Source organism: Anguilla rostrata, chromosome 6 (assembly GCF_018555375.3).
Source record: "Anguilla rostrata isolate EN2019 chromosome 6, ASM1855537v3, whole genome shotgun sequence".
Lineage (NCBI taxonomy): Eukaryota > Metazoa > Chordata > Actinopteri > Anguilliformes > Anguillidae > Anguilla > Anguilla rostrata.
This window is the reverse complement of record NC_057938.1, coordinates 35,477,063-35,495,866: the sequence shown is the minus strand read 5'-3', so window position 1 is coordinate 35,495,866 and position 18,804 is coordinate 35,477,063. Positions and strand designations below refer to the sequence as shown.

General features: G+C 48.0%; 1 protein-coding gene across 4 annotated transcripts in view; it reads left to right on the top strand.

Moving 5' to 3' along the window:
• LOC135257013 (centrosomal protein of 128 kDa-like) overlaps positions 1–18,804 on the top strand; it is a 52,596-nt gene extending 33,792 nt beyond the window's left edge. The window contains exons 18-24 of one of the 4 annotated variants that reach the window (XM_064339356.1): positions 112–292; positions 8,533–8,582; positions 11,243–11,266; positions 14,793–14,870; positions 15,125–15,238; positions 16,519–16,627; positions 17,700–18,804. In XM_064339356.1, the coding sequence (XP_064195426.1) occupies positions 112–292; positions 8,533–8,582; positions 11,243–11,266; positions 14,793–14,870; positions 15,125–15,238; positions 16,519–16,627; positions 17,700–17,800 (657 nt within the window). In that variant the 3' untranslated portion in view covers positions 17,801–18,804. Of the gene's footprint in view, positions 1–111; positions 305–8,532; positions 8,583–11,242; positions 11,267–14,792; positions 14,871–15,124; positions 15,239–16,518; positions 16,628–17,699 lie in introns of all 4 variants that reach the window. The other 3 variants (XM_064339355.1, XM_064339358.1, XM_064339357.1) reach the window with 3 other exon arrangements.

The window sequence follows — 18,804 nt, the reverse complement described above, 5'->3', positions numbered from 1 at the left end:
TTTTTGCAGATGAAGCTGCAGTGCTTGTGTTTCTTTGTTGCAGACAAATCTGCAGTGGTTGTGTTTCTTTGTTGCAGACAAATCTGCAGTGCTTGTGTTTCTTTGTTGCAGACAAAGCTGCAGTGGTTGTGTGAGGAGGTGAAGGAACGGGAGGCGCGGGCGAGGAGGCTGAGACGGCACGTCCAGCAGAGTCGAGAGGAGATCAAGAGCCTGAAAAAGAGCAAAGAAGCAGAGCAGCAGGTCCTCCTGGAGCGCATCACACAGCAGGAGCGACTTCTGGAGAACCTCCATGGTGAGAAGAGAGGTATAGAGCTCCCTTTACCCACACACTATCACACACTGCCTCTTTCACCACACCCACACACTATCACACACTGCCTCCCTCACCACACCCACACACTATCACACACTGCCTCTTTCACCACACCCACACACTATCACACACCGCCTCTTTCACCACACCCACACACTATCACACACTGCCTCTTTCACCACACCCACACACTACCACACACTGCCTTCCTCACCACACCCACACACTATCACACACTGCCTCCCTCACCACACCCACACACTATCACACACTGCCTCTTTCACCACACCCACACACTATCACACACTGCCTCCCTCACCACACCCACACACTGCCATCACACCCACACACTGCCTCTCTCACCACAACCACACACTATCACACCCTGCCATCACACCCACACACTGCCTCCCTCACACATCCACACACTATCACACACTGCCTCCCTCACCACACCCACACACTATCACACACTGCCATCACACCCACACACTATCACACACTGCCTCCCTCACCACACCCATACACTATCACACACTGCCTCCCTCACCACACCCACACACTGCCATCACACCCACACACTGCCTCTCTCACCACAACCACACACTATCACACACTGCCATCACACCCACACACTGCCTCTCTCACCACAACCACACACTATCACACACTGCCTCCCTCACCACATCCACACACTATCACACACTGCCTCCCTCACCACACCCACACACTATCACACACTGCGTCCCTCACCACACCCACACACTATCACACACTGCCTCCCTCACCACACCCACACACTATCACACACTGCCTCCCTCACCACATCCACACACTATCACACACTGCCTCCCTCACCACACCCACACACTATCACACACTGCCTCCCTCACCACAACCATACACTATCACACACTGCCTCCCTCACCACGTCCACACACTATCACACACTGCCTCCCTCACCACAACCACAAACTATCACACACTTCCTCCCCCATCACACCCACACACTATCACACACTGCGTCCCTCACCACACCCACACACTATCACACACTGCCTCCCTCACCACACCCACATACTATCACACACTGCCTCCCTCACCACGTCCACACACTATCACACACTGCCTCTTTCACCACTATCACACACTGCCTCCCTCACCACACCCACACACTATCACACACTGCCTCCGTCACCACAACCACACACTATCACATACTGCCTCCCTCACCACATCCACACACTATCACACACTTCCTCCCCCATCACACCCATAAACTACAGTTGTAGCCAAATAAAATGTCTGCTGAATTGTGGAATTCCAGAGGGGGTTGCCAACCTGCAGTTTTCCGTGGATTTCTGCATTAACTGGTTGAACTGTTCCGCTCCATATACTGTAGATGGCGGTAGTCTGCCACAATCATTACTGAATACAGTAGTCACTAGTATACCTGGGTGTTTGCCATTTTTTGGCTCACATATTATCACCAGTTTGTAGTGTGAGACGTTAAATTACCCCTGTTGGAGTGCCCCTGTGGAAGATCCCAGCAGATCTTTATATATAGTACAGTCTGTCAGTATTTGGGCAGTGACACATTTTTTGTTGTGTGCACTTCGGCAAATGGGATCTGAAATGAAACAATGAATATGGCAAACTGTCAGCTTTAGTTGGAATGTATTTACATCCATATCTGATGAACCCCCTCCCCCTCAATTTTTTCTTGTATGGGACCAAAAGTAATTGGACAGTTGACTACTCAGCCGTGTGTCATTAGTTCATGAACAAGCTTGAAAGCAAAAAGTTGATTCTGTGTGTGGCATTTGCATTTGGAGTAGCAGGAAAGGCTGGGTCTGCATTTGTTGCTGTTGTCACATCACTAGGACCAAAGAAGTGTCAATGCCAGTAAAGCAGGCTATCATGAGGTTGAAGAAATGTTGAATGTGCTGTTTGTGTCAGAAGCACAGCCCCCATGTTTGCAGGCCTGCCATTTTGCTCGTAAATTTCTCACCTGTGACTGATCCATCTCAAGGCTTGGCCTAATGCACGTTCCACATTCTTTCTCATTGAGCAATTTAAATGCAAACGAGCAAATGAAACTGTCACCGTCCACCCATTAAACACCGAGGGGTGGTCTCACAAACGGACTGTGATGCTTTTGATTGTCACAAGTACCAGAAATAAAAAGATATCTACATTTTCCAGGGCACCGTGGGTGGAAAGCACATGAACTCCACTACCATTAAAATAGCTGCAACACAGTGTACCGTCTGGGTCACGCATATTTAAAGTGTCTACATAAATTTCAGCGCCAAAATAACTTTTTATGCAAATGGCCTCGGTGCAAGGCATGTCCGTTTTAGAAAAAACGATCGCAAATTACCACTCGCAGTATGCGTGGATTTTATTTCATTTATTTATTTTGTTTAAGATGACCTGACACCCGATGGTAATGCACTGCAGTCTATTTAAAACCGTTTGCAGTGTGTAAACTCGGCAACGACTTTAGCAGCTGTCATAGCTGCAATAGGAAGACACCTCTGACATGTAAGGTGTGCAAGAGAGCGGATCGTCCATACAAGGGTGTCCCTTTGGATTACCAGAGACGGAAATGATTTGTCATTGCAGCCATAGCCATTCGCTCCTAGAATTGCTTGCTGACAAAGATGGCTTTGAACGTGCCCCTTGTAATTTACTTTCTGCTATAATTTACTCCAATACCCTCCCATGTTACTTTAATGACAATCCTTCATCTGAGATAGTACGGTCAATGGAAACATCGAAGAGATCCATTTGCTGGTCATTCAACCGATCTGGTCTGTGGTTCACTGATTCCTTTTTCTTGGCCACTATTATTTTTGCACCCTCATTTGTGTGTCAAATTAAAATCAATTCCTTGTAAAACAACAGCCAATTTTCCAATTAAGGTTATCAAATCAGCGCTTGCTGAACATGCGTGAGTGAGACCAGGCTTTTGCATTATCTGTGCATTGGGAGAGAAATTGACGCCCGTTTCTGAGTTTTTAAAAAAAAAAAGTAAAAAATTGCACTCTGACGTCTGAGACGAGGCTCAGCTTCAAAAATGCCACCCCTTGTAGCACAGAAGAGGAAACTTGGCAGAGGCCTCGCTTTAAAAATTCTCACGAAAGCTGATCCGATGGCCGTAACGTTGTGTTTCGCAACTGAAAATATGGCATCTTATCGTACCTGAGAACTCGCAAACTATTTGGGGGGGGGCGTAGCAGGGTTACTCGATTCCTTCAATGTGACGCTGGTTGCGCTCGCAAGCTGTTGTGCAATAACCCGCTATTTTATTTTTCCCTCAGCGGATCTACCCCTGGGACAGGAAGCTAATGAACACAAAGTAACTAAGAAAATTAAAAACCACGATGAACGTTTTATTCCATCTCAGACGGTCGGGATTATCCGTAGAGCGTCACGCTGTTTCACTAACTAAACCCTTATCTTAATCTGTGAACACGGTATGCGAGTACGCCTTGAATGGGCTGGGGATTCTTTCTAATATTAGACAAGAGGAAGCCAAACAGGACTTCCTTATTAAAAAGTTTTTAAAAAATACACACGAGACGGTCGCTGTGGTGAATAAAACCTACTGCGGGGAACGCAATCTAGTGCCAAACTGATCTGAATAAATTAAGAACATATTAAGTGCATTAATATAAAGAAGCAATTGATACAAAAGGGATTATATGCATTTTAGATTAAAAATAATGAGATGAGCAATATCTTCAAGGGCAAAAGTAATGGGCTCTAAGGGGGAAAGGGAATTTAATGAAGTAATCACATGTATGTAGGAGGGGGTTCAATGTAAAAATGTTCAAAGACTGCAGTCCTAATTTTTTGCAGCCCTAGAAGGTGTACACGTTTTAAATGAAGGAAATGTGTCATTGTACGTAAATCATTTTTACAGGGTGAGTTTGATGCGTGCGTTCAGGGGTTATAAATTGATAGGCTCCTGTTTCTGGAGAAAAAAATTTAAATCAGATAAAGGATTGAGGAACTCTCTGTCTAGTTTCCCGATAAATGAACTTATTAGCTGTATGCAGCAATGCCAGTTCACTCATTGGTCAGTTAGACCACACTAAAGCTTGGGAATTGTCTTCAGCTGCCTTAAGCTCATCATAAATTGTTGCTGAAATTCCAGAAAAACGTGAAGTAATTAGGCTGACTGAGCGATTGAGTGCAGAAACTGGCATCTCGAATTCGGTACGCCCCCCTCGCCCGCCTCCGCTTTAAAGGGAAGAGCCCTGTCTGAGAACAATCGGTGGGTGCGGTTAGTTGGCCGTGTCGTTTCCGTGACAACATTCCCGTCGAAGTCGCGTCCAATCGCAGCGCTTGTTTTCTAGGAATTCGGTCTCTGCTGGAAAAACACGTTTAATCGGCTTATCGCTAGGAACTAAGTGTGAGGGTGTCGTGCGATTTGACAAAAGATTGCATTCTCGATTCTAAGGCGTCCCGGGTGAAGGGGCGTGACCAGAGCCCTCGTGGCCTGAGCTTAAGAGGTATCACCTGTGCTCTTCTTGGAAGTTTAAGAGGTGTTGCAAATGTGCTCTTCTTGGAAGTTTTTAAGAGGTGTTACCAATGTGTTCTTTTGGAATGCTTGAAGGGGGTGTTCCCAATGTGCTTGTGGTGTACTGTACAGGGACTTGCTGTACAGTGCTTACCCAGCCTGAGGTGAAGGGGCACCGGCAATGCCGTTCTGGCCGATTCCTGCCCGGCCGTAACTAAGTGCAGCCGAAACACAAAATGCAAAATGGATGGCGTCTGTCCTGGCCTCGCGCGTTCCCACACTTTTTCACGGATCGCGTCCTCCCGCGTCTCTCGGGCTGTGAAAGCGAGAGCCGCGACTGCGGGCCCAAGTACATAACGAGCGCCGCCCTTTGAGAGGAGAGGAGGAGGAGGAGGGAAAAGAGCCGCGCTGGGGGAAAGGGCTCCTCGGGCTGTGCTGCGGCCGGAGGGGGAGCGGCGTTTTGAGACGGGCCGTCTGGCCCGCTGCCTTCTGAACCCGAGGAAGGTTATTCCCTGCGCTACGGCGCGATTGGCGGCTGTGTTTCCCGCGGGGAAGGCTGCCGGTCAAAGGTGCTGAAATAAGGATGCTCAAAGGCGGCCCTCGAGGCCGGCAAGTACTGCCGGGTTTCATTCTTCCTTTCTAATCAGAACTGATTTAAATCTGGGGCCACGGGCGAGTTTAATGCCTGGTCAATCGGTGGCGTTAATCGATCGATTAACCATCGGCAGAAATCGGCAGTATGCCACTTGTGTTAGGCGGGGGCAGGCAGAGCAGAGCTGTGGGTTGGGGGGGGGCAGAGATTCCAGTTGGCGACCACATGCGATGCAACTGCATTTACACTGCTGCTATCCGACCGTGGCTGGAGATTAGTCTAGGTGAAGCACCTTCACTGTAAAGCGTAGCAGGAAAGGCTGGGTCTGCAGTCACTACTGCATGAATGGAGCCTCGTTTTAAGGACCCCTGCCTCATTTGTGGGTTGGTCCAGCCAGAGGCTCTGGTCTTTGTCTGTCAAGGGAAATCACCTTTTGATTGGTTTGCGTAGAATGTGAGGAATGGAGTGGTGTGACACTTTGATGTGTCTTGGGGCCATCACGGAAAAAAGAATCTGTACACTGAAGGAATGTTCTCCGTGTGTCGTGTGACTGCAGTGAGAGATGCGCGGGCTGTTTCCTCGCCATATGGGCTGCAGATGTTTCATGCTGGCTGATCTCAGATCAGTGGTCTCACAGTAGAAGGCTGATCTCAGAACGTTGGTCTCACTGTAGATGATCTGTGAGCTGTGGTGTCACTGTAGCAGCTGATCTCTGAGCTGTAGTGTCACTGTGGCAGCTGCTATCAGAACTGTGGTCTCTGGGCTATGGTCTCACTGTAACAGGCTGATCTCTGAGCTGTGGTCTCACTGTAGCAGCTGATCTTTGAGCCATGACCTCACTGTAGCTGATCTCTGATCTGTGGTCTCACTTACAGGAGGATGCTCTGAGCTGTTTCTCCTATGGGCTCGAGCTGTGTCACTGCTGCTGATCTCAGATAGTGGTCTCAATGTAGAAGGCTGATCTCAGAACGTTGGTCTCACTGTAGATGATCTGTGAGCTGTGGTGTCACTGTAGCAGCTGATCTCTGAGCTGTGGTGTCACTGTGGCAGCTGCTATCAGAACTGTGGTCTCACTGTAACAGCTGATCTCTGAGCTGTGGTCTCATTGTAGCTGATCTCTGAGCTGTGGTCTCACTGTAACAGCTGATCTCTGAGCTGTGGTCTCACTGTTACAGGCTTATCTCTGAGCTGTGGTCTCACTGTAGCTGATCTCTGAGCTGTGGCCTCACTGTAGCTGATCTCTGAGCTGTGGCCTTACTGTAGCTTATCTCAGAATGGTGGTCTCATTGTAACAGGCTGATCTATGAGCTATGGTCTCACTGTAACAGGCTGATCTCTGTGCTGTGGTCTAACTGTAGCGGCTGATATCTGAGCTATGGTCTCACTAGCAGCTGATCTCTGAGCTGTGGTCTCACCGGTAGCTGATCTCTGAGCTGTCGTCTCATTGTAGCTGATCTCTGAGCTGTGGTCTCACTGTAGCTGATCTCTGAGCTGTGGTCTCACTGTAGCTGATCTCTAAGCTGTGGCCTCATTGTAGCAGGCTGATCTCTGAACTGTGGTCTCACTGTAGCAGCTGATCTCTGAGCTGTGGTCTCACTGTAGCAGCTGATCTCTGAGCTGTGGTCTCACTGTAGCAGCTAATCTCTGAGCTGTGGTCTTACTGTAGCGGCTGATCTCTGAGATGCGGTCTCACTGTAACAGGCTGATCTCTGAGCTGTGGCCTCACTGTAGCTGATCTCGGAACTGTGGTGTCACTGTAGCAGTCTCTGTCTCACTGTGGTAGCCTGATCTCTGAGTTGTGGTCTCACTGTGGTAGCCTGATCTCTGAGCTGTGGCGTTGTCTCACTGTAAAGCCAGGTACCCACCGCACGCGTAGCGTAAGCGGCGCGTAAGCAGCACGGCGCAGCGCATAGTGTGTCTACACGGGTTCCGTTTGTGTCGCACAAAGGCTTGCTTAAAGCTCTATATTCCTAGTAGCTCTCGCAGTCTGCAGTGGGATTACATTGTGTATTTCACGTTTGTTCACGACTGTTGATTATGGGTAAGTGAATACTTGGTGAGAGACCTTTTTCAGTTTGTTAATTTGGTAATATTTTGTTAACTTGTGTAAATACATGAGAAAGTAAACGCTTTCAAGAATTACCATAAGCTTAAATCGCAACGTAGCCTGCATAATAATCAGTCTCAATCTGTATTAATTTGTTTGGTTAACAAGCGTGCCAACGCTTATGAAGAATATGTAATGATCATAATAATAATATATAATCTGTAATCAACCATTGGAACTTCCCTGTCGTTCCCTTCGTTATTCACGTCAGAACATTTTAAATGATCAGATTTAGTAAAATCGGATAATCATCAGAAAGATAGCGTAACAGATTAAACAGTTGAAGGGATATGAACACCACAATGCCATGAGCACCGGAAACTTTGAAGTACAAATGCAATCAAGGCTTGCTTACAACTTCATTTATAAAATAGGTGCATTTTCATCGGCAAGACCACTAAATAATCGGATTTTTTAAAAGATCTTAGATTATCTTATTTTTATTAACAAGCCCTTTTTGAAAGCGCGGCGAACGAAGACATTGGAGAAGTCAAATAGGCTGAGCAATGGTTGGTTAAAAACTACCTTCCAACACTCGGGCTAACAAACTGCTGCTCAGTGCATTCACTTCTACATCATTCAATGGGCTACGTCTTTCTGTGGTGTATTTTCAAATTTACTAAGTTCACCTTTTTCCCAGGTTCCAGTTTTATTTTCATTTTTTCTCCAAGGACAATACAAAAACGAAAAGGCTTGTATTTTTTAGCTGCTTATAAAATATCTGGGAGGGCACTAGGGACACACCCTAATATAAGGATGAAATATAAATCAGAGCATATATACCTAGCATTTTAGGGCATATTTCTGTGTATAAACTGGCCATCGTGACGTGCGGCAAGCGGAGAAATAGAACAGATGCGAAAAACTACGCTTCAGTTCTCTTGTGTCGCACAAGTTTCACACCCGCTTCGCACCGCGTTCGCGGCCGCTACACGTGCGGTGGGTGTCCAGCTTAACAGGCTGATATCTGAGCTGTTGTGTCGTTGCAGATCTGCTCGAGAAAACCCACATGAAGGATGAGGAAATGAGGGGCCTACAAGTGAGTATGCTTTCTTTCTCTTAGCATGAAGGTTAGATTTTTGTTCCCAATGAAACTACTTACTAACAAAACATAGCACTACCACTGCAATAGTATCATACTGCTTTGATATTAACCGCTGCTTATAATCTACAATAGATTAGACAAAATATAAAATGATAGTGATAATGTGATAATAGTAAATAAAGTGATAATGAGTCAAGTTTAAACTAAACTGGGGTAGACATGATACAAAGAAAATCTGTGGCCTGAGGTGCTTAAATGTTTGAGTGAGGGTGTCACCCTCAGGGTGGGGCGGATGAATACGTCCTGCTCAGAACTGCACTGCAAGTACGACAGGCCTCTGTTCCTTCCCCAGTGGAACGGGGGCCCTGTGAAACACCACGCCGAGCAGTGAATTGCGGGTAGCAGGCATCCTGTTTTTTTTTTTTTTTTTTTTAAATGAAGCAAATGGGTCTTCCGTTTTAGCTTTCACATTCCTCCTGACCGTTCTCACACTGCAGAACCATTCACAGCGAAGCTTTTCACTGCGGCAGTACAGTGGTGTTCCATTCCCTCCGCCCCCCCACCCCCCCCCTTTCCAAAGCGCACGAGCGCATTGTGCTGACACATCCGTGGAGATGCAGTTTCACCTGCCAGCCCACCCGTATAATGAACGAGTCCCTCAGGGGCGGGGCTGGCGTTTTAATCGGGGGGGAAGGCAGGGCGTGGAAGGCGCTGGAGACCTGCGCTGCCAGTGTAATTATGTCAGGGGTAGAGTTACTCCCAGGTGCGGCGCCGAGCCGCGGATAACGAGCTCGGCTCAGACAGGCCTCACACATCATGCGCCCGAGCGCCGTCGCATGCACTCTCCCGCAGTCGCTCACTCTGTCACACACTCTCTCTCACCAGCTCCACACGGACACACTCTCTCCCAGCTCCACACGGACACTCTCTCTCCCTGCTCCACATGGACACAGTCTCCCTCAGTCGCTCACTCTGTCACACACTCTCTCTCCCAGCTCCACACGGGCACTCTCTCCCTCACCGACTCCACACGGACACTCTCTCTCCCAGCTCCACACGGACACACTCTCCCTCAGTCGCTCACTCTGTCACACACTCTCTCTCACCAGCTCCACACGGACACACACTCTCTCTCCCAGCTCCACACGGGCACACTCTCCCTCAGTCGCTCACTCTGTCACACACTCTCTCTCCCAGCTCCACACGGGCACTCTCTCCCTCACCAACTCCACACGGACACTCTCTCTCCCTGCTCCACACGGACACTCTCTCCCAGCTCCACACAGATACACTCTCACAAACTCCACACGGATACACACACACTCTCCCTCCCAGCTCCACACACACACACTCTCTCTTCCAGCTCCACACACACACACTCTGTATCCCAGCTCCACACGCACACTCTCTCTCCATCTCCACACGGACACACACTCTCTCTCCCAGCTCCACATGGACACACACTCTCCCTCAGTCGCTCACTCTGTCACACACTCTCTCTCCATCTCCACACGGACACACACTCTCTCTCCCAGCTCCACACGGACACACACTCTCTCTCCCAGCTCCACATGGACACACACTCTCCCTCAGTCGCTCACTCTGTCACACACTCTCTCTCCATCTCCACACGGACACACACTCTCTCTCCCAGCTCCACACGGACACACACTCTCTCTCTCAGCTCCACACGGACACACACTCTCCCTCCCAACTCCACACGGACACACACTCTCTCTCCCAGCTCCACACGGACACACACTCTCTCTCCCAGCTCCACACGGACACACTCTCTCTCCCAGCTCCACACGGACACACACTCAAATTCAAACTCAATCAAGCTTAGCATGATACTTTACTTATGCCAAGCTACACATAACAGGACAGGAACGAACGAACACATGTGACAACAATGCATCACGTTGCACCAAGAGTAGCTATCAAACAATAAAACAAATATATATAATATAGTAAAAAAAAAAAAAATAAATAAAAATTATGTGTCACCGTCCCTCATTGCAGCCAGATGTTTTGCTGCAGTGGACCGTGCCTTCTCCTAGCAGTGCATTTTCTCATTGTTGGAAGAGTCTTTAATAGAGAATGTGAATCCATCGAATTTCACATTGAAGTGCTCTCGTTCACCTCCCGTTACATACCACATCGGTTCCACACTCTCTCTCCCAGCTCCACACACACACACTCTCTATCCCAGCTCCACACGCACACTCTCTCTCCATCTCCACACGGACACACTCTCTCCCAGTTTCACACGGACACATACACTCTCTCCCAGCTAGACACGGACACACACTCTCTCTCCTTGGCCCTCTCTGTTTCCCTGCTCCACACCGATACACCCTCACAAACTCACTCTACCACATGCTGACGCACACAAACACATACTCTTACACACATGTACACAAACACACATTCTCTGTCTTGTATACACATACACTCAAACACACAGTCTTACTCATGCCTTTTCTCTTACACACACAAACGCAGTGTCACATAGGCACATACACACACACACACACACAAATATACACACAAAGACTCTTGCTGAGTCTTCAGTGGATAAGTGCTGATGGCTTTGTCTTATTTACTTCCCCGTCTTATTTATTTTACTAACGTAAATGTGCCTCTCTTTTCAGGACCGAATATCAGATCTGGAAACGGTAAGTCTGTAGATTTCAGTAGCCTCACCATTAAAACTAATCCCGGAATTAGACTTTTCCTGAAAGGTTTCCATATCGGGTAATGCAGGCTGTGTCAACGCCCGTGACATATTGACCCCAGTGCCCCCCTGTCCGTCAGGATTACGGATCCTAATCCATCTCCTCATCTCTGAAACAATTTACCCATCCCGGGAATCTGCTCTCTTCTCCCGGAAGCCGCTGACCTCTTCCCAGAAAACCATCCCTGAGCCTAGAATTTAATTTGCCCTGTTCCCGTCTCGACTTCCCCGGTACATGACCGGTTGAATGAGACCTTTATTCTTCCAGGATGGAGCTGCTATATAGTGTCTTGTGACAGCATTACAGCAAATCCGTTCACAGGGGTCCAGCTTTCCGCACAGCTTAGATAAAACAGACCATACGTTTTTTTATGAGGCCAGCTATGAGTAAATTGGCGGGTTTCTTTCCCCCCCCCTAACGATGCGCTCCGTAACCGATCAGACATGAACCACCTCCGTACAGTAACGGTCATGCGGGTGTGCCCGACAGTGAAGGGGACTTGCGCGATCCCCCGTTTAAGGGGAGTTTAAGCGGAAAGCCGATTCGCTGATTAAACGCGGAGGCTGGGTTCCCCCGCAGAGGAGACCTGGCGCTCCCGCTGTCGGGTCTCCTCCGCCGGTGAGACGTCGGAGGCGCGCGGGGGGGGCGCTCCTGCGGGTCTACAGCGCCCGATGCTCGCGTTCGCGAGGGCGCTATCGCTAGCGCCGCGCTTCCGCGGGCCCGTGATCCGCAGCCTCCGGGTTCCCTGGGTAATTAGATCTGTTAGCCGGAGACCTGGCGACCCCTCGGATAACCGTCTTCCGGGGCCAGCAAAGTGGGGTCAGCTGCTGCGTGGCTTCAGCGTCGAACGGCCTGCTCCTGGGCCCCCCCGCGGGTTCTTTATGTAGCCAGCGGAGGTGCAATAATGGCTGCACTTCACGGCGATGCCAGGGGAGGCCCGTTAGGACCGCTAACTGGACGCGCTCGGCAGATTAAAGGGGTACGTGCGGCGCTGTATCTGGAATGGGCGACCTTAAGACCTTGGCTCTGGGCTGCCAGCGCTGCTGCTGCTGCTGCAGCAAAGAATACAAAATACGTGCATTGTTAAAATATGTAAGGACAGCCAGTTCGATATCATCTACTGTCATTCGTGGGGATTCTGACAGTCTTTACGGAACAGTTTTAGAATCACCGATGGGGTGAGAAACTTTTTCTTTAATGTTTGGACGTGTAGAAAAAGCGACCTCTCGTCGCCTCGTGGGTGTCGCGGATTTCTGCGGTCGTTCGTCTGTGACGACCGCGTCCCTCCCAACAAGCGGGCGTGGGCTGCAGAAAAACGTGTACGGTGGCAAATGAGAGGGCGCAGACGCGCCTCTCGCACGTAAACCCGTCAGAATTGGCCGACTTTCTACTTTGGTTGCCGCTGCCCTGATACTGTGGCGGTGTGCCACGGATGAGTCAGCGTAGGGGAAACTCTGGGTTTGTAAGCGCTGTCTTTTCTCATTTTAGCAGACACCCCTGTCCATAGCTTATGTTTGTACTGACGGAAACAGCTGGCTATGTTCTGAAGCGGTTTGAGATTAGGTCCACACCCAGAGATTAGGTCCACGCCCTGGGACAGGACAGCAGATATGCATCTGGGACTGTGAAAGCTGCAGGTTTCAGCAGGCTAGCTCCGTTGCTTAGCCTCTGTGCCACTCTCCCACCTTCACAGGTAGTCCTCCGTGTCGCTGGCATATAGTGACCACGCCCGTGTTTGCCTGGACACGTTTTTTTTGGGACCCAGGCGTAGGCGTCTTACAGGCCTCAGGCCGTTTTAAAGCTATACGAGCCCTGTGTGGGCCGGTGTGGGCGTGGTCACCTGCGGGGCCTTGGGAGGGGTCACGTCAGGGAGAGCAGGGAGGCAGTAAGGAGGAGTGTACATGATTTTGGCCCGATGAGTGTTGTAGTGCAGTGCGAAAGTGAAGACACAGCATGAGTTCAAACAAAAGTGGAAATATGAAGGCTCCCCCTCAGAAGGGTGGGTCTAGGAAGTAGCCTGTGCCGCTCCACTTATCTCCTAAGAAGGGCGCTCATCTTGTAACAAGATTAAAGATGAAAGGTCAAAAGGGGATTTCAGTACTAAACTTTGAGTCTGACACAGCCCACCCCCCAGACATATTCACCTGTGTGACATACATGATGATACACGCGATATACATCTGTGTGAGACAAAGCAACTCGTATCACAGGTAGATCCATCTCTCTTACACTGTTACGCTGCCATCCCGCACTGCAGACACGTAATTGATTGTTTTATGGTTTTCGCTTAAAAGATAAGAAAATTTATTTTTTAATTTGGAAGCTTCAGTGATTTTTATCCTAGTGGGGCATAATTGTTTTAGAGTGCAATCCAATTCACTGGGATTAAACCTGGGCTGTCCATTTTTCAAATCTGAAAAATGTGTTGCCTGGAAGCTTTGAATAACTGATCACAAACATATATACGCACACTTAATTAGTTGCAGAGTGAAAAGGAGAGTCTTTTTGTTGAGTGTATCGAAAGGCAATATTGACTCGGGAGCATTTATGAGGTTCCCCAAAAATGAAAGCAATTTGTCATCCCCTCTCTTCGCCACTATTACGCAACATGGCTCGCCGCCTCAAACGAGATTAGCGGAATGCTGGAAACCCGCTGCCTTCGCAAAGCAAACCGCATCAATCACCGAGGCTCCCACTTACTGGGGAGAGCGGCGAAGGCGTCTGGTATCGACTGGGATTGCCTCCGCTGGGTAGAGCAATGGCATCCCTCCGCTTTGCAGCTGCGCAGTATCCAGCTCTACTGCCCCTCCTCAGGCTCTCGGCCGGGTCCTCGCTAAGCCTTAAAAACACGGATAGCGTTAAATGTGCATGAAAAAAAAAAAAAAAACTGTTGATCCGACTGTTTATTGGAAAAGCCATTGTGCTGTGTGAGTCCTGATGGTGCACTCCATTGCTACGTGTCACATACTGGTGCAGTCTATGAGGGGACCCTGCTGACTGTCCAGAGCCGCTTGGATAGAGGTTGGCAACTCACCTGGGTCGCAGCAGTGGAGATGAACTGCTGATCTTTCCCACATACCCTCATCTTTAAAACCCTGAAACAGTGCTCTTATTTTTCCCCAGAGTGCTTGAAGTTGCTGGAGTTTCTGTTGGGTTGTGCTTTTCACCAGTCTCAACTTTCTCCCCAGCTGTGCACTTTCCCATTTAACAGAAATTCCAAAATGTGTTGAGTCCAGTGCCATCTGCTTTCTGTTTTCCAGAGCTTGAAATTTTCTGTAAATATACTAGCGCTAAATAAAAAAAATATTAGCGTTAAGGAAATGTCTTCAGTACTAACATCTGTTATGAGATCATTCATTGACAGGTATGGTTTTTGAAAGTTGATGATCCTTGAATTTTGCATTATAAATACTGCACTAACCTGGTCTTCCTGACTCTCATTGGCCCATTTTTCACGTCAACCCAGAGCACCAGGCTTGCTCTAGATCACCTGGAGTCTGTCCCAGAGAAGCTGAGTCTGCTAGAAAACTTCAAGGACCTGGAGGTAGGCGGGTCCCCAGCGAAATGCAAACGGCGTCTTATTCTTAAAACCTGTTTTCGTATAAATGTCATTTTAGCAACGGGATATTTTCAAAAGGCTCACCTGATCTGCAGTAATATTGAATGCAGTAATCCAGCAATGGAGAAGCATTGGCTGGTTAGATTAAGGGCTAAGACCTGGGACGAATAAGAGGCCTAACTTTACACGTGAGCCTTGGGCACACGGGACTGATGGGCTGGGCCCCCACCCTTTTGCAGGAGTCTCAGCGGCAGCGGGAGGTGGTGGAGGAGCGATACGCCCGATACAAGGAGATCGTGGGCGACCTGCAGCACCAGTTAGAGGAGTCCAAAAGGAGAATCCAGGACTACAGGGTACAGTCCCGCACCCACAGCACACTCTCATTGGCTGTTCAGTTGGTCATGCACTGAGTGTCTTGACGGGATATTTAACCGTTGACGATGCTGCCGTTTGGTTATTTTTTTCCTGTTGTTTTTTTCCCCCAAATCAATACGTTGCCTAGCGCGGCAAGCCAGGATTGGCACATTCCTTTATCGCTTCTGCTTGTTTGACCTGAAAGCTGTGTGTGTGTGTGGAATCTTCTCACTGTTTCTTCCCAGTTTATCATTATTTGGAAGCGCAGGTTCTTTGTTTTGTGTGTTAAGTAGTCTTGACAACTGATAACCATTAGCTGTAGGCTGTCTTGCTGAATGCCAGTACTTAAGGACAGAATGCCCATGGCAAATTCTAACACCCCCTCCTTCTCCCTGCTTCTCTCACACATTCAGCTTTTTGTGTCCGTGTGTGTGTCTCGTGTGTGTTACGTTATACTGAATTATTGACTGTTATCCATTGGCAAAAAACATCCACATCGGGGTGTGTATAGAGTATAGCCTCAAATGCAAAGGCTTCATTGAGGATTGTGTGTGCGTGCGTGCGTGTGCAAGCAGTCATGCCTGTGTGTGTCTGTGTACGTGTTTGTGTGTGCATGCATGGGAGCGTTTGTGTGTGTGTGTGTGTGTTGTGTTGTGTGCGTGTGTGTGTGTGTGTGTGTATGCATGTGTGTGTGGAGCTGCGAGGGGAAAGTCACCAGTGAGCTTGTTAGGATGTTTGTCCTAAATTGGCCTCAGCACTCACAGAAGCAGAAGGGCACATGGACTCCCCTGGCTGAAACACTATCATTGCGGCTCTGTTTAAATTACACTCATCTGTGAAGGAGCCCTGGGGCCTCCAAGCGTAATGGCTGGGCAGTGATTGTGACTGCCCCCTGTCCGCACCGTGCCTCCTTTAAGGGCCTGTGGAAGTGTGGAGCACGCTGTCCCTGCTCGCTCTGTCTGCGCCTGCTCTAATTACACTGACCCCAAAAGACTCTGAAACACAGTATAACCGCAAGACACACACAGGAACATTGTGGAAGTGGGAATATGCACAAACCGTCCCAACCCCCCAACCCCCCAGTCTACCATCTCCATCCCTTTCTTGTGCCTGTTTCCCAGCTACTCAGAATTTCCAGAAGAATCCGCCTGTTGTCATGAGTTGTAATTTGGAGTGATAGTCCTTGGAAAGCGCTGAAAAGGTTTTGTGGGTAACTGGGTCGATTCAGGCCCTGGCCTGGCCTAATGCCATCGCGTGTCTGTAATGTGACCACTTGCAGGATGAGAAGATGGACGCAGCGTCCCGTAGCATCCGCCTGGCCGCCCTCTCCTCCTCTATCCGGGGGCAGGGCAATTTCCTGTCCAGCTCCCTACTCAGTGACAGTGCCTGTGAGTACCTTTGAACCCTGTGTATTGTAGTGTTACACAATGACACTGTCAGCTCCGACTCGCAGCTACTTTTATAGTATACTTTGGTTTTATCATCTCTGAATCCTAGGCATTGTAGTCCTATACTGTAACAGTGCCTTGGAGACTCTGGGTATTATAGTTTTAAACCATGACTCTTGGACTGTGGTCTTGCTGATTGGTCTTGCACTGTTCAGTTTTGGAGGCCTACACTGGATAACTTCTGAAAATCACCCTATTACAAGGGATGCATTTTTAATAAAAAATCCTGCATATCATATCATTAATATGTTTTATACATTTACTCTGTACCGGCAGTCTGTTATTTAGAGCATTTAGACTGGCATCAACGCGTATTTACTGTGCTCCAAAATGGGCGCCCACGTTTCAATCAGTAGCGGCTCTGAGCTTTACATTCATGGCACGGCGGCAACTGACGCACAAGTGAATACGAATGTGCATGCGCTGACCCGGTCAGTCTCCTTTTCCGATGTGCTCCTGGGTGCACCTTTCTTGGGAGCCGCTGCTGGCACGGCCGTCGCGCGCGCCACACGGCTTCCAGCCGGGCTTCCGGTCTAACGAGCGGGCCACGGCGGCGTTAACACTGCCGTGCCTTCAGAAGGGGCACAGCGAGCCGGCCGTACCGGAGGTACATCTCACAGCGCGCAGTTCTCGGCCCGGTTTCTGTAGTGCAGTGAGCTGTAGGATAATTGCGACTGAACATCAACGTGTCACTGGGAGTCGATACAACGCAAGACCGGCCGATTTGCCAGGTTTGAGAACTGTTCAGCTTCGAATGTGAGATATTTTCAGAATTGGAATTCCACTCATCCAATCTAATATAATCTAATAAGGAATAATGTTTAGTTTAAGTTTCAGAGATTCATGCACCTTCTGTCTTGTATTAAATAACTTTTTTTTTTAAGTGGAGTGGATGGGGACACAGCAGCCTAATTGTAAGTGCTATTTGGTAAAGATTGTTCCATCTTATGAATGATTATACCGTCATCATGCTGTTTGCAGAGAGTAAGAGCACCTTTCCTTTCTTTCACAGCACCACACAAACGCTTCGCCTCTCCGGAGTTGGACAGCAGTCTGCTTGAAGACCAAAGTTTGCCTTTAAATGGCATAAAACCTCTGTCCACAGCTCAGTGAAACATTGGCCAGCCTCCAATCTGCAAACCTGTTTACAGCAGTTTATAGCAGCCAGTTATATTTATAACTGTACAGGAGCATAAAACGGTCCCCTGCACATTCAACACTGTACGCCAACCACCCTGATGCCTTTCTGCTCCACCACGTGGGTTACCATGACAACCTCAAAGCCAGTCACTTTTAGTGTGGACAAAGAACAATGGGGTAGTCTCAACGGTAAGGGGTTGGTATTGGCATTACTTAGTAAAAATTATTTGGGAAATCGCTTTAAAGTATGTTTTCCACTATTTTTGTTTCAGTAAACTGGATGTTCTTGATTGAATGTACCGTGGATAAGATGAAATGGCCATCTCTGTGTTTACAGTAAACCTGGGTAATCTCCTTCATCTGTGAAACAGAACCTCAGAAAAGAGTAATGTTCTTACCGTAAATCATGGAATTGGAATGCCTTGCATATTCCACATTTCTATGGGCTTTCAAACAAGAAAATTACCAAGAACAATAATCTAATCTAAATAACTTTTTATGTAACACTTTTGAAACATACTGTTTATGTTGAAATCAAATGTTTGTACACTAAATTATGCAGATATGAAAATGGCTATCTGCAAAAAAAAAAAAAAAAAGTTAAAGCTTTGTTGGAGCATTTACCTTTAGTAAAAATCTGGTGCTTTTTTTACTTACTGCACATGGCATTAATATATATGCATAATAAATATTTTATACGGTTTTCAGCAAATTAGCCAATTCTCAGTGTTTCTATGTGTACCTAAAGCTAGCTGCTCTAAATGCTGGTTGTTGGTGTTTTGTCATTTCATTGATTTGTTTTCATTTCAGTGCACACACTGGATTATGTTTATCTGATTTTTATATATGTACACATTTAAGCTTTTTATACATTTGACAGTGATTATTTGTCTAAAATCACAAAGAATGCACAAGTCGCAATGTTCAGTGTTTAAGTGAAGAGAGTAAAAAGTGAACGCAGTGTGTTAATGATCAAA